This window comes from Cajanus cajan, chromosome 3, assembly GCF_000230855.2.
Source record: "Cajanus cajan strain Asha chromosome 3, NIPB_CcT2T_4, whole genome shotgun sequence".
Classification (NCBI taxonomy): Eukaryota; Viridiplantae; Streptophyta; class Magnoliopsida; order Fabales; family Fabaceae; genus Cajanus; species Cajanus cajan.
Window position 1 is genome coordinate 12,593,029 of NC_138519.1, and position 17,181 is coordinate 12,610,209.

Below are 17,181 nucleotides of genomic sequence, written 5' to 3' on the forward strand. Positions count from 1 at the left end.
TTGCAACATTGTCACTTTCATTATTAATTAAGATGACTGTAAGTAAATTTAAAAATAGGTTTAATACTTCTTGGTCCATGAAAGTTTTGAGTTTTTTTTAAACAAATATCTAAACTATGAAAACTTGTGATTGAATCCTTCATCTTTTCAAATTTTTATAATTAGGGTTTGGGTTAAACAACTCATTTCGACAACATTACTTAAATCACAGCTGCATTATTGAATATCAATTAATCTTATATATACATAGATTTGCTATATAAGTTCTCGGACAGAGACGAATCCTGTAAGGAGACTTATAAGGTACCGAAATCTGAGAGCATATCTCCCATGACTATATATGTTTTTATTAAGGAATTATATATTGTCTCTTAACTTTTTAATTTTTTTTTAAATAGTTCTTAAACTATAAAATTGTAATTGAGTTTTATATAAAAAAAAATATGTTGGAGGGAATAACTTTAATGTAATCAAGATTTTGAGAGGAATTAGTTTATAACAAAATCAATAAATTTCTGTCAATATTATGATAAAAAAATTGATTATTAATTTCTTTTTAAAAATTATTGTAACCAGATTCCTGAAATTAAAAAGAAATGAAAAATATTCTGATAAAGTTCACAGTTCGGAAACGAACCATTAATGATCCGAGTGGCATAATCACAAAAATCGAAAAAAAAAAATAAAGATTCAAACACAAATTTTTTATAAACATTCTTTTATATATATAACAACTTACAAAATTAATAAAACATTCTTTTACTTATATAATAACTGCACAATATATACGCATGATTAAGAGTGAACATACAACAATAATTGAACAATTATATAAGTCACTTAATTATATAACAGAGCTATAGATCTTATTAGGGTTAGATCTTGTTCATGGTTTTTGGCTAGGGTGGCGGTGTTCAGTGTTTTATTTTCTGATTATTGGTTTGAGTCCTATTCATTGTATGAGACAATACTGCTATAGACTGTAGTTTCAAAACTCTATACAAAGAGTATCCCTTGTACTCTTTGTAATAAATATTTTTCTTACAAAAATCAACTTAATTAATTACATAACAGAGCTATATGATTGAGTATTATTCAAGTAACTTAATTAAGTTTTCTCGTTCTTCTGCAGGATCTTATGTATATGCACCATTAATTCGCTGTGGCTAGACCATGCTGCAGTACTACACTTACACCCAGTAACACCGTTAAAAGTAATTCATTCTCTGTAAATTCTATACGTAGTTTGATTTTCATGCATTGTATATAACATTATCACTAGTTATATGTTGGCTCACTACAACCTAGAAGAGGGTCTTTAAGTAAATTGTTCCTAAAGTAAAAGCATTTCCAATAATGTGACATTATTAGCATGTGCCCAAAAATCTTTTTCATCAGGCCCTATATATAATAACTACACCATTTCTTTATCTACTATTGGTAGCAAAAGCCATTATTTTATTCACAACAAAGATCACAACATTTGATCGAGAGCATTATATAAGCCACCTAACATTCCCGTTATGACGCAGGAACATAGTTAGAGAGACAAGGAGAGAGCATTCACCAATATTTCTTGGAGACACTACTCAAATTCAAATGGAGGAAAACAACAAAAGGGTTGTTTCTTCTAAATCTATAGTTTTATGTTTGTTGATCACGTTAAGCATTGTTGCTCCACAAGCTGAGGCAGCACGAGCATTTTTCGTGTTTGGTGATTCACTTGTGGACAATGGGAACAATAACTACCTAGCCACCACTGCGCGTGCCGATTCATATCCTTATGGCATTGATTCTTCATCTCATAGAGCCTCTGGTCGTTTCTCCAATGGCCTCAACATGCCTGATCTGATCAGTTGGGTGCACATCCTTTTAATTATACTATTTTATTAAAACCTCATTATAGGTTTCTTTAGTTGCTTTCTTCTCCATATATGTTGTTTTGAATTATACCTATATTTATATATGATTATGATATATTTTAAGCTTAGTGCATGTATATAAACCTTGTCTTGTTTGTACATATGCATGTAGGTGAGAAAATTGGGTCAGAACCTACATTACCATATTTGAGTCCAGAGCTCGATGGTGAAAGGCTGCTTGTTGGTGCCAACTTTGCTTCTGCTGGGATAGGAATTCTCAACGACACTGGAGTCCAGTTTGTAAGTCAACCAATATATATTTCGTAAGGAGTATTTTAACATGTCATGATTTTAATTTTCTTAAAATACAATGCGGTCTTTAGCTTCCACGTGGGACTTTTATTAACAAATTTCAATCATTTGGGCTAGTTACGAGATTAATTTTCAGTCCAAAACTTAATCAGACACTTAAATCTTATTCTATCTTTCTAAAAATATGTTATGTAATCGAAGCTAGGTAATGTGCGTGACAACTTAGTCACACAACATTTAGTTATGAATCAATAAGATTGAAATAGTGATAAGGGCTTATATGGGTTGTGTTTATATAAAAAGTCATACGTTCAAAAAGTAGCCATGAGTACATATACTAATCATCATGTTTATAACCATAGTTTTGGCTGTAATGTGTCGGTTTGTAAGGTTTATGAAATATTTATGAATATCACGTTTATGCACATCGGAGATATTTATTCACATGTTTCTCAAATTTTAGTAATTGCAGGACAACTGTAATACAATGCAAAGTCACACATAATAATAATAATACTACAACATAATAATATTAATACTACAATAAATGTTATAAAAGATATTATTATAAATATATATATATATATATATATATATATATAAATAAAAGTATAAGTCTATTTAATATATAATTACATATAATTTTAATATTTATTCTGAATAAAATTTGATAATATATTTTATTTGTTATTATTATTCATACATATATTTTTTAACGATGTATTAATATATATTGTATTTATAATATATGTAAAAATAATTTTTAATAATAAATATTATATTACATATTGTATCATTATAAAATGTATGTAATTTTCTACTATCCAATTTTAGCTAGGTTGAGGCCCTGTCCTGTTTACTTTGTTTTATAAGAATATAAAATTTACTTATATAGTAAGAGAACCAATGTGACTATTAATTAAGCTGTTACCTAACTATCTACTTTTGCAGATAAACATAATCCGAATTACTGAGCAATTGGCGTACTTCAAACAGTACCAGAGGAGGGTCAGTGCCCTAATTGGAGAAGAGCAGACTCAAAAATTAGTGAACCAAGCATTGGTTCTCATAACCCTAGGTGGCAATGATTTTGTTAACAACTATTTCTTAGTTCCTTTCTCTGCAAGATCGCGCGAATTTGCTCTTCCAGACTACGTTGTCTTCCTCATTTCAGAGTATCGTAAAATTCTTGCGGTATTCCCATCCTTCAATTGCTTGCATTAATAATTTCACTATGTTATTATCATCTTACATTTTTTTTAGGTCATAGAAGAATGCTAGGAACATTCTAATACTATTTGTCAACTTATTATCAGTTAAACTTTATTAGAACTGCACATAGGATAAGTTTCTCACATTTTAACGAGCTTTAACTCATAATTTAAAAAATCTTAATGAATTTCAGTGAATAATAAAAGAACATGTTAAATTGATTATACTACTTGGTCCTTTTTTCTTGGACCATAATGGATTCTCCTACACCCTGACATGTGTGGGTCATGTAATCATAAAAGGACGTATGCTAGAAATGGTTGAAAAAGTAACTGAAGAAAGAGGAAATTAAAATTTTGCACCTAATGATCAACTTAGAAAGATAAATGTTCTTTTAATTACTTTTTCTAATATTTTAATTACTTTTTCTAATATTTTGTAAAAAAATATTAAAAAACATATATACATTTAATATCTCAAAAGTATAAAAGAAAATTAAATATGTTCTTTCTTTGTCAATAATGATCAGAAACGAATGTTATACAGAATTTTAAACGTGAATTTTTCTGATATATATGCAGTAGTTTAACAAACGATCAAATATCTTTTAATTAATAGATTAATAAATATGTATTGTTACGAGTCAACAGTTAATAATTAAACGTTTCACAACAGAATTCAAGAGAAGATCCTCTCGTGTATTATGATAGGTCATGATTGAGATGTAGACTTTATAAGGCAAGCATGTTATGGTGACATTCATTTGGTAGTTGAAGGAAGGGACGATTTTGCTGATTAATATTAAAACCCACATTAATTCTGTCACCCAAGATGCAGCGTAAGCAGTAGCCAATAGCAACCACTTTACAAATGCATAATCAATAGTATTTCGATTTTAGGCACCAAGAAATTTTACAATTAAATATTTTACCAACCAAGGGTTAGTTGTTGACTTGTTGGTGAAAATGTCCTCGTCAATTCACTAAATATTTGAAGGCATAACTTTGTTATTCATAATGATTACAGTATATCTAACAATATGATATGATTCTTTATGTGCACATGTTTTAACAACCAATTAAGTATTTTTGTTGTCTGGTGCAACAATCGATTAAATACTTTCGTTGTACGGTAATATTGAAATAAATGCATGTACGTACGCATGCAGAACTTGTATGAATTGGGAGCGCGAAGGGTTTTGGTGACGGGGACGGGACCACTTGGTTGCGTGCCAGCAGAGTTGGCGATGCATAGCCAAAATGGAGAATGTGCCACAGAGCTGCAAAGAGCCGTTAACTTGTTCAATCCTCAACTCGTTCAACTATTGCAAGAACTCAACACTCAAATTGGTTCAGATGTCTTCATTTCTGCAAACGCCTTCACGATGCATCTGGATTTCGTTAGTAATCCACAAGCTTACGGTATGTCATCAACCTTTGTTTTTTGTTCTTATGTATTTTGTTTTGGATTCATTGAAATTATATTGACAATACTATGATTTGAACTTAAAATTATGTGTATGTTATATGACCTGTAAAGTTATCTTATGCATTATTCCCTTCATTTTAAATTAGGGTTTAATTTTTATAGTGTGAGAAAGAGTGTGTAATTTGTAGCATTGAATAACTAATAACCTAATATATCAACATATATTTAATATATGTTGAATACTGGTAAACCCTAAACCATATATTGAATGACTCATTTGTTGGTTTGGACATATTTAATTTTCTTATCTACACATGAACATTTCTATGTGAGAAAACAAGTAAATAAAAGGAGAAAGAAATTGAAGAATTAATTGCATTAACCATACCTTATACAAAATAGACCGATCGAAAAAATCAGGTTAAATGGTGTGGGGGAATTGGCTACTGTATGCAGGGACCATTCTGAGTAGTTGACATATAAACACATGGTTTTCCTGGTCCATAACTGATTAACGACAACACATATAAAACATATTTAAAAAGCTTCTTGGTGGCTTCCCTCAGTATAGTACGTTAGTAGTGTGGTCATGCATGCTTGCCGTAAACATCAGTTTTATCATGTGGGATTTTGGCTTATACGAAAAGTGAGAACGTACAGTAATTTCATCATTTTCTTTTATTTTATATTCTTTCAATATGCTAATTTTTAAACCCTCACTAAAATGAAGTCGGTCCAAAGTATCTTAGTATAGAATACACATGAACTTCATTCAGACATTCAGTAATTAAAATGTGCTTAAAAACTGCAGTGTTAACATTGTTATATGTTCAACAATCAAGTTTCTCATAAATTTTCACGTCAATTATCAAGAAAAGCAGAAATTACAAGTTGTAGCTTCTGCCTAGACGTGGATAGAGTATTCACCAAACACGCCATAAGAAACTTTGACACTTGCGTATTACTTGATGATTTTCAACTAACTTCTGTTGGTATAATAATTTGAGAAATCCATGCGCGTGAAGCATAATTGTTATGCAACGTTCCAACTTGGAAGCATTTATTATCCATTTTATTTCTCATACAGGGTTTGTTACGTCAAAAGTAGCATGCTGTGGTCAAGGAGCATACAACGGAATCGGACTCTGCACTCCAGCTTCAAATTTGTGCCCAAACAGGGATCTATATGCATTTTGGGACCCCTTTCATCCATCCGAGAGAGCAAATAGATTGATCGTGGATAAATTCATGACTGGATCCGCCGAATACATGAACCCAATGAACCTTAGTACAATTATTGCTTTAGATTCTACAATCTAATGCACCATTCCTATGGATCTTTAATTTCTTGTCTGCACGAACACCTAGTTTCTACAAGATATTGTATTTTTCTTGAACGTTTAAACCTATGACGTTAATTAATTAAGCAGCATATTTTTTTTTATCAATGCTCAAACTTACAACTTGTTATATATGCAAATGGCACGAATGTGTCAATTCAATATCAGGATATTGTTGAAAATGAAAAGGAGAACCTCTAATACCGATGATAATTATCATTTATGCAATTAATGATTTTATTTATATATTGAATCATTAAGAGAATAAATATAAAGAATAAAGCGGAATATTTGAATTCATGGAAGATAATAAGAACAAAGTTTTGGATGATTTGATCTTCTAATCCTTTATACACAATTTCTTTCTTTGATCCCTATAATGCATGATAAGGTATTAGAAAACAACTTAAAATTTGGTGAAATGAAAGGGAGATAAGATGAGAGAGAGAGAGGAGTAGAGGGAGAGAGATTTTGAAGGCGAGGAGGTATGGACACTACTAAAATGTCATTTTCCTGCAAATTTTCTTAAAAAAAATATTTGCAGAAATTTTTTTACGAATTTTCTTGTAATAATAATTTTACAAATTTTTTTTACGAATTTATTTACAAAAAATAGTTTACAGATATTTTTTACAATTTTTTTATAAACAATAATCTACAAGAAACTTTTTCATATTTTGCTACAATTTTAATGATCATAGAAAATTTTTTCATGGTAAAAATTTGCAAAAAATGTTGTAAGGATTTTATTTTGTTTCTTGCAGATTTTCTTGTAAAAATAAATTCACAAGTAATGTTTACTAAAAATTTTCACAGGTAACTTCTCCTACGGATTTTCTTGCCAATATTAATTCGCAGGAAAATAAAAATATTTTTAAATTTATAAGTTTAATAATTAAAATATTTTTAATTAAAAATTTTATTTTACTAAATTATTTATAAATATATCATTATCATTAATTTTAATTTTAATTTTAATTAAATTAAATACATAAAATTTTATAAATATGATAAATTAATGATAATGAGTTTTAATTTAATGATAATTTATAAAATTTTAAAATTAAAAGTATTTAATTAATAAAATATTATTTTACTAAATTATTTATAAATATTTCATAAAAATTAGTTTTAATTTAAAATATTAATAAATTAAATATTTATTTTAATTAAATGTATAAATTAATGATGATGGGTTTTAATTTAATGATAATTTTTAAAATAAAATTATTTAATAAAAAATTATTTTTTTTAGAATATTGAATATTTTAAGAGTTAAAATAATTTATAATAATATAATTTTGTTGTTCAATATAATGAATTAATCATTTTTCTAAAGACATGATCTAATTGATATTTAAAGAAAACTTAAGTTTCACATCGATTGAAAATAAAACAACTAAACAGTATATAAGTTGGGTCAACACTTACCTTACAAGTTGATCTGCATGGTTTAGTGTTAGACTTATAATCTACAATCTAAGAGTTTAAAAAGTTATGTATCACATGGTGAAAGCCTAGAAGCAAATTTCTTAATATTTTGGATGAATTTATTGTGAGTATTTGAAAGTTGAAGAACTATTAATAAAATTTGTAGTAATTTCTTTGATTTTTTTTTTGTAATAAATTTTCCTGTAGAATTTCTTGCGAAAAAATTCGTAGAAAACTTTCCTACAAATTTTTTTCGTACGAAACTTTCCAACGAATTTTTTTTGCAAGAAAGTTTCCTGCGAATTTTAAAATCTGCAAAAACATATTATCTACGAAGATATTACCTGGAGATAAAATTTTACAGAAAAATTCATAGGGATAATGTTTGCTATGAATTTTTATATAAAATTCGCATGAAAAATCGCATGTAATAAGAGAAATTATAGTAGTAGGAAGTAAGCTACCAAGGCATATTTTCACCTTCTTCTTCGCCAAATTTCTAGATGAGTACAAAGAAATTGACTAATGGAAGGTTTTTCAAAGGTAGAGTAAGGTGTGAGAAGTATTCATTGCAAGAAAAAGAAACACATGGGGGGAAAGATATGGGTTCATAAGGTTTCTCGAAGTTCATAACGACAAAGAGTTGGAAAGACAAATTGAAAATGTACCTGTCAAAAGGATACACCAGTGATCTTCTCGTATTCTGAGGGCCGAACGAGTACTCCGATCCAATGTGAGTAGATGGGTTGGTACCTGCAAAAGGCACTCCAACGCTCAAGTCAGGACAAGCACAGATATCTAGGATAATTAATGAACAGTGACGTTACCTTGTGATATGAGCTATTTATACTGACATTTATGGGCCCGGATTCCGATGGGCCCTGCACGAGATTACCATATTAGGTAATATGCCTCTAATCGGCTTATCAGTGTGATTAACTCTTAACCCTTGATTAAGGATAATTCTTGCCCCTTGATTAGTGATAGTTCACATTCACTAGGTATCCAATGGCCGATCAGCCGTCGGCCACCTGGTTCGGCCCTTCGGGTGCCGATTGGGTGTCGGCAACCTGGTTCGACCTTTTAGGTGTCGATTGGGTATCGGCCATATGGTGGTCGAAAGGCCTTGCCAGTACAGAAAACATTTACTTTGAAAACATCAAAATGCACGTTAATATTCCAAAGTATAGAAGGAATGAGTGGAAGAACCATGTAGCCAAACCTGAAAAAGCCTTATATAAAGCAGAAAACTTAAAATCAAATGAACAAAGAACCACAAAAGGAAAGAGGATCAAGAATGATAGAAGAACATACGCACAAGCAATCCACCAAGGTAGGCATAATTTAACTACAACATGGTAAGTCAAAGGTGGAAACAATAGGGACTGATAAAATGAAAAACAAAGGAATAATTAAAAAGTGGGTTAGCTATGTTGGGGGGAGTTTGGTAGACGTGAGACAAGTTGAAAAACAAGTAAATTAATGTGAGTTAGTAGTTGACAAGGAAAAATATAGATTTATTGCAATGTTGGAGATATGTATATTATAGGAGTCATTTGCCTATTTATAGGCATGCAAGTAAGTGAAGTGATTTTTCTAAATAGAAAATTCTAGAATTATCATGTCTAACAATGTTATCTAATCTTTTCCAGATTTTTCTACTAATTCTACTACTTGCATGATGTTTCTAGAAATTTGTAGCATATTCATCACTCCTCTTTGATGCAAATTTTAGTAACTCCTAGCATAGTTCGTAGTTCTTCAAATTAGGGGTGTTCACGAAACTATTTTAAACTAAACTTTTTAAATAACTAAACTAAACTAAAATAAACTAAATTATTTTTAATAATTTAATCCAAATTATTACTTTTAGTGTATTTTATAAAGCTTAACTATTAAAATTAATAGTGCAGTCCACTATAAAAACCAAATACAAGCACATTACAGTACTAGACTACCAGTACGTTCAGACTAGCGGAGACGTGGGGTGGGTCTTCCAATTTTGCTTCAATCTTCACTTTTCAACGGTGGTTCTTCACTTCTTTTGATTCTTCTTCACTTCTTTCGATTCTTCTTCGTTCTTCAACCTTGATTGTGTGGCAAACTTGCAGGTGGGTCCTTTGATTCCTCTTCACTTATCACTTTTAATGGGTTATTTGATTTTGATTGAACAATTGGATGTTTCTGTTCTATTTTGGTTTGCTCTGCATAAGTAATTGCATTCCATGAGTTTGATAATTTGTAGGCAATTTGCTGGACTTCAATTCCCTGCATTATGAGTGATCCAATGGTCTAGTTTAGAAGTAAAGGGTCACATTCATAGACTAGCATCAAACACATTTTATATTTTAAGAAATAGGAGCTTGCTTGATGTCTAGGTTTGCTAGATGTGTAAATAATGAAAGCTTGTCTTGGAATCTCAGGTGCGGGAAACTTTCTTAATATCGTATTGGATCCAATATTAATATTAATAGTATGAAAATTGAGTGACGAAGTTCTACTAGTCCCTTCCAAATTTGATGGGAGAAAATTTTCAGCTATCTGAAATCTGGTACGCACAATTAAGTTGAATTGTTGCTTTTGCTGTCCTTGCTCTTCCAGAAAAATTGGTAGTGATAATTAGATGATCAGAGTTAATTGGAAAGATGATTGCGAGTTTCTGCAGTATGCCATTGAAATTTTCCTATACAAGCTTCATCTTTGCATGATTGAGGAAAGCAAATTTAGCTTCGTCTGCACATGATTGTGGATAGGAAATTTAACCGAGTATTACAACAAAACAATACCATGTCTTTAGAATTAATGAACTTAGTGTGAATATTTGGATCACATAGCATTTTTGTTTCTGTTGATTTTATGCTTGAAGTTGTTTAATTTTTATTATTGATCTTGCATTTCATTCTGTCTTTTGCTTGAAACTCTCAGCCTCAGGGAGACTTAACTTGTTGATTCAAATTGGATTTTACTGTGTCTTGAACCAGCTATCCCAAACGCTTAAGTTGTTGAGGATATATTTTATAACAAGTAAAAGAAAAAATGCAATAGCCCTTTGGACTTGATGTGGGGACTGGCCCACCTACCTATTGATGAAATTCAACTTTTTATTAGAACATTACAATGTACTGAACCAACTATCCCAAATGCTTAAATGGTTAGGAAAAGATACATAAGTGGTTGTTTTACATTTGTAGCACTGTTTAATGCCAAGTCAGTTGGAATGCGACTTTTTGCAAACTATTAAGGATATATTTTTTCCAACCACAATATTTCTTCAAGATCAAATTGTAGTTCATGATATAAAATATGTCAAAGTTGAATTTATTTTTTATGAAACCTACTTTCTACATGCAGTTGTGTTTCTTAGAAGATCAGAGATGATTGATTGAATCAAAATATGTTATAATTTTATTGAACAATGTCCATTTTCAGAGGATGCTAAGATTATATTGCTTCTTAAAGATGAAGCTGGTCACATATGTGAATTTGCTAATTACATATGATTTTCATTAGCTTGAAAATGTTTATTTTGGTTAACAACTTCTATGACTTGACAGAATACATTATGATTTAAAGAGCAAAGCATATTGATATTTATTTTTAACTATTGCATTTTGTAGGTGGTCTTCTTACTGCTAGGATTTGGCTATGTTTATAACTATAACACTGTCAACATCTGTGGTAGTTAAGCAAGGTCTTGTAGCTATGGTAGGTCATCAAATTTGCATGCAAGTTTGGTACTCTATTTCTTTGCTCACTAATGCTCTAGCGCTTGCTGGTCAAGTTAGATAATTCTATTGCATTGGACTAAAAATTGCATTTTTTTATAGTCATATTATTCACATGAAATATTCACCAGACTAATCTTCATTAGAAAATGTATATGATATTTTTGTAAAATCAAATAACGGGTAATGCTTATTTTAATTTATCAAATGGGATTTTTTATTGATTATTGGGTCATTGGTTCATCTGTGAATTAGTTTTTATTAAGTTTTTACTGAAATGTTCATATAAAAATTTTATATTTGATTTTATTATAAAAATTGAATGTTCTTATTTATTTATTTATTGGTTTGACAGTTGTAAGGGAGAAAAAAATTAAATGGAACCTTCTTTGCCAGAGATGGAACCAGATGCCTCTACCACTAATGCTACATTACCACCTCATTCAAGCACATAATTAAGGCGTACTTGATCATTGGTATGGGAACATTTCACTAAAAATTCTGATGAAGACCACAAGGCAAATTGCAATTATTGTGGTATCCTAATTAAGTACTTGACTGGAACTAGTGCTATGAAGACACATTTAATGAGATGTGATGAAGGTCCATATATAATAGACTTAAAAGGCAAAGATCAAATTTTTCTTCATCACAAACTGTAGAAGGGAAAGTGAGTTGTGGTGTTCTCTCTTCACCAAGTTATTTTAAATTTGACCAAGAAATATGCCAAAAGGAGCTTGTGAAGATGTTTGTGGTTGCTGAGTTGCCATTCCGATTTGTGGAGAATGAATCATTTATCAAGTTTTTAAGTGTGTTGCAACCACGATTTAGTGTCCCATCATGCTCTACATTAACTCGTCATATTTTTATACTCTTTAACGAGGAAAGAGAAAATTTGAAGAAATTTCTTTCTATGCATTGTGGAAGAGTTTGTCTTACAACAAACACATGGACATCAATCCAGAACTTGACTTATATAAGTTTGATTGCACACTTTGTTGATAATAATTGGAAGTTGCAAAAGAAAATTTTGAACTTCCACCAAATCATGGGGCATCCAGGAGAGATTATGGCAAAAAATGTTGAGATATGCTTGAATGAATGGGTTTTGAATCAAGTTTTTAGTTTAACTATGGAAAATGCTTCATCTAATGACCTTGGGATTCAATACCTGAAAAAGAGGTTGATGTCTTGGCATAGTGTAATTTTGAAGGGGGAGTATATTCATATGCATTGTTGTGCACATAGTTTGTGTTTAATTGTGAAGGATGGCCTTAAAGAGGTAGATGACTCCATTTTAAGAATTCGTGGTGCAGTCAAGTACATTAAATCCTCACCATCTAGATTGGCTAGATTCAAGGCTTGTGCTGAACAAGAGGAAATTACCTATAAAGGCCTTATTTGTCTAGATGCTGAAACCAGGTGGAATTCAACTTACTTAATGTTGGAGGCAACTCTCAAGTATAAAAAAGCATTTGACTTACTTGAAATGCAAGATAATAAATATGTTGAGGATCTACATAAAGGGAAAGGTGTACCATTAGAATCTGATTGGAATGATGCACATTTGCTCGTACCTTTCTTGAAGATGTTTTATGATACAACGATACGTATTTCTGGTTCTTATCATGTCACTAGTAATATATATATGAAGGAAGTATTTGCAATTGGAAGGAAGATTCGCAAGTGTCAAGAGAATAATGATATTTTCATAAGGTCAATGGCTACTCGAATGAGAATTAAATATGACAAATATTGGGGAAGACCTAATGGAATTAACATTTGTTACTTATTGCTGTTGTCCTTGATCCTAGGTGTAAATTGGAATATGTAAACCATTTCATTGACTATTTATTTGATGATGATCAGGAAAATGAATTAAAGTTAAAGTTGTCTTCTAGTTTAAGATCACTTTATGAGTAGTACCAAGGTATTTAGGAGGGTTCTCAAAGTAATCACCAAGTAGTACAATTGGATGATGATGATATCCATGGTATGAGTTTTTATTTACAAACAACTAGGTGTAGATTTGATGCAAAATCTGAGTTGGACAAGTATCTAAAAGAAGATTGTGAGCCTTTCATCAAGTGAGTTGAATTTGATATTTTAAATTGGTGGAAAGTAAACTCAACTAGATTTCCAATCCTTGGAAGTATAGCTCAAGAAGTGTTAGCCATTCCCGTTTCTACAATAGCATCAGAATCTTCATTTAGTACTGGAGGAAGGGTTCTAGATCCTTATCGAAGTTCTCTTACTCCTAGAATGGTGGAAGCACTAGTTTTTATGCAAGATTGTTTGAAAGGATCATCTTTTTTGGTATTTACTAATGAGGACTTTGAAGAGCTTGAGAAATTAGAGCATGGTAAGTTAATATGAATGTTTTACATATTTTTATTATCTTTTTACAATAACTTTTCAAAATTATGAAATATGTTTATCTTTTTTTTTTTTTTTTTTTTTTTGTAGAGATATTGTCTCCACAAGAAGGGACTTCATTGACCACTATTAATCTTGATGATTAACATTAGGTGAATGATTTCATTGCATAAATATTTAATATCTATATCTATATAATGAAAATTTCATAGTGCTCTATTTATTTAGCAAGTTAAATCTATATTGCATATTAATGTGATAATTAATTTTTTTTAGGTTACAAACTATTTCAATACCAAGAAGCCTTGGATTGTACATGCAAGATTGTAACTGACATGATCAAAGGAAATTCTCTAGAGGAAATTTGGAAGACTAAGATTTGATTGATTTTCAAAAAATATGAATGAAAGATCTATCATGAGAACTTTTATCAATGTAATACTTGTTTTACATTTCAAATTATTTTAAATTTAATTTATAACTAATATCAATGATTTGGTAGCTCAATTTAAAAATGTTGATTTTAAATTTATTTTTTTTAATGTAGTTCAATTTAGTTTATAGTTAATAATAGTTTAATTTAGTTGATATTATAATTTAGTTCAAACTCCTAGAACTATAGTGCACTAATCTAGATAATAGTTTAGTTTAGTTTAGTCAATATTTATTTTTGTTCAATTCAGTTTGGTTAACTATTTATTATAGTTTAGTTTAGTTTTCTTCTAGTTTAGTTCAATTTAACAAGTTGAACACCCCTACTTCAAATTTAGCTCTAGTTAGAGCCTTTGTAAATATGTCTGCATTTGCTTTATCGTCTCTGCTTTTCTGATGAAGTGCTATTTAATGGCAATGTATTTTGTTCTCTGGTGATGGACTAGATTCTCCGCCATTAATATTGCTGATTTGTTATCACAATAGATAATAGTCGGTTCATCTTGTTGTTCGACCATGTCTTCAATTATTCTTCGTAGCCATATTACTTGACTTGTAGTTTTAGCAACTGCTACATACTTTGCTTCTACTGTAGATTGTGCGACGGCTGCTTGCTTCTTTGATGCCCAAGAGAAAAATCATGATCCTAGTGAGAAGGCATATCCTAACATACTCTTCATGTTGTCTATTGATCCTACCCAATCACTATGGTGAAGCCAATCATCCTTGAGTTTCTCATGGTTTTGTACCATATACTAAACTCCCTCGTGCCTTGTAGATATCTTAGGATTCTTTTTCCTGTTCCATAGTGAATCTGACTTAGCTTTTGCATGAACCTTGATAGAAGAACTGTGGCATCACTATAAGGAAAATGATGAATTGCGATGGAAAAATTGTGACCGTTATCTTGAAACCGTCGTCGCTTTGATATTGTGACCCTTCATACGACGATTTCTCCCAACCGTTGCAAAATTTTCTAACATTGCGACGGTTTTTTTGCCAACCGTCGCAAAATTTTCCAGCATTGTGACGATTTCTCCTAACTGTCATAAAATTTTCCAACATTGCGACGGTTCGTGCGACGGAGTCAAATAATTGCCACAAAATTTATCTATATTGAGGCAGTTTGTAGTAAACCGTCACAATCTACAAGATAAAAATTGAAATAAAAATTCACACAAAGTCATGCACACTCCAAAATTATATAATTTTACTTTCAATAAAAATAGAAAAATAAAATCATAATGACATGTAATTACATTTAGAAATGTTAAAAAGGAAAAAATACTTTAATATACTATATTAATTTTATTTCTCTATCTTTTAAATTATTTTAGAATAAAAACGTTTTATGTTAATACTAGGAAGCTAAAAAAATATATATATATATGTTACATTTTTTTGTGTTAGTGAAATTAACAATACATCTTAATTGTGGATTAAATTGAGAATATTGAACATTAATAAATAATTGATGAAATTTATTATTTTAATGGTTAATTAAATGTGAGATATTTGATAAATCACAAATATTAACTTAAAAATCACTTCTAGGTTTGAATATAATACACATATATATAACCCCTATTTAATTAGAATTTAAAAGTTATTTTTAGTACAAACTAGATATTATTTTGTTCAAAAATTACTGTGAAATTTGATAAAGTTTAGGATTAAAAACATATTTAACAGTAGAGTAGACCAAAAGTAATATTTTTCTTTTGGAAGAATTATATTATCTTAATAAACTTATATTTTATTAACAATTTTATATATATTTTATTTAATATGAGATACACAATTATATATCATCAAAAAAATTATATATATATATATATAGAGAGAGAGAGAGAGAGAGAGAGGGAGAGAGAGATGAGGAATCAAATGACTCACAAAGTAACTCTTAATAAAGTTACTCCGCTCAATAACTCATGGTGTAAGTTGAATTTTATCAATCCAATTATTAAATTAAAAGTTATTAAACTTTACTAATAATTAATATAGAAAAAATTAATTAGAAAATAAAAAAAAGGATAAATACTTTTTTTTTTTAATTTTATATCTTAGATTTAAGATGAATAAATAAATTAGGTTAATTTATTTAAAATGTTAAAATTTAATTTATAAAAATAATATTTTAAAAGAGAAAGGTTATAATAATACTAGTGTAACTTTTACTAAGTATTACACCGCTCAATAATTTTATACTAAATGTGAATTTTATAAATTCAACCGTTAGATTGAAAGTTTTTTACTCTTAGATCATATATACAAAATTTTATATTAATTCAAGATGATTTGATACTTCATTCTTGTAAAACAAAATTGACGTAATATATATTTCAAAATATACTAAAATATGAATACTTTTGTGACCTTCAAGTTGTTCAATTTTAAAAAAAATTTGATATAATAAAGTGATATGAACTTTCAATCCAACAGTTGGATTTACAAATTTCACATTTAATATAAAATTATTAAGCGGTGTAATACTTAGCAAAAGTTACACTAGTGTTATTATAATCTTTCTCATTTTAAAATTATAAATTGTATCATAATATTAATTTTATATAGAAATAAGTAGATTGTTAATTATAAAAGTAAGTATATATATAAATAAAGATTAAGTAAATATAATATAATTATTATATATTTATAACGGTTCGGACACACCGGAATGAGAGAGATCCAAAGATAATATAAGTATGAGCTTATATAGTTGAGAATGACTTAAATGAATTAATTTGTACTACTTATACTGATAACATGTATCTGCTTTTCTATAGCTTATCTCATTAGAACTCCATAGTTAAGTGTGCTTGACTTGGGGTACTATAGGGATGGGTGACCTTCTAGGAGGTTTCCCACTACAAGAAAAACACAAATTTCCGACGGATCCAAATCCGTCGGAAAAAAACTTGTTTCCGACAGAAAATTTCCGACGGATCAAAAACTGTTGGAAATATAAATTTTTCGACGGAAATTTCCGACGGATTTTGATCCGTCAGAAATTTTCGACGGATTTATGTCCGTCAGAAATTTCCGACGAAATTTTCTGTCGGA

At 29.6% G+C, this 17,181-nt stretch overlaps 1 protein-coding gene across 1 annotated transcript; it reads left to right on the top strand.

Moving 5' to 3' along the window:
- Nucleotides 1-1,442: 1,442 nt before the first annotated feature.
- LOC109816048 (GDSL esterase/lipase At5g33370) lies at nt 1,443-6,262 on the top strand. Its single transcript, XM_020380911.3, has 5 exons — nt 1,443-1,855; nt 2,035-2,162; nt 3,126-3,368; nt 4,555-4,807; nt 5,902-6,262. Exons 1-5 carry the CDS (start codon nt 1,600-1,602, stop codon nt 6,132-6,134), a joined length of 1,113 nt encoding a protein of 370 aa, XP_020236500.1. The 5' UTR covers nt 1,443-1,599; the 3' UTR covers nt 6,135-6,262.
- The last annotated feature ends 10,919 nt before the right edge of the window (nt 6,263-17,181 follow it).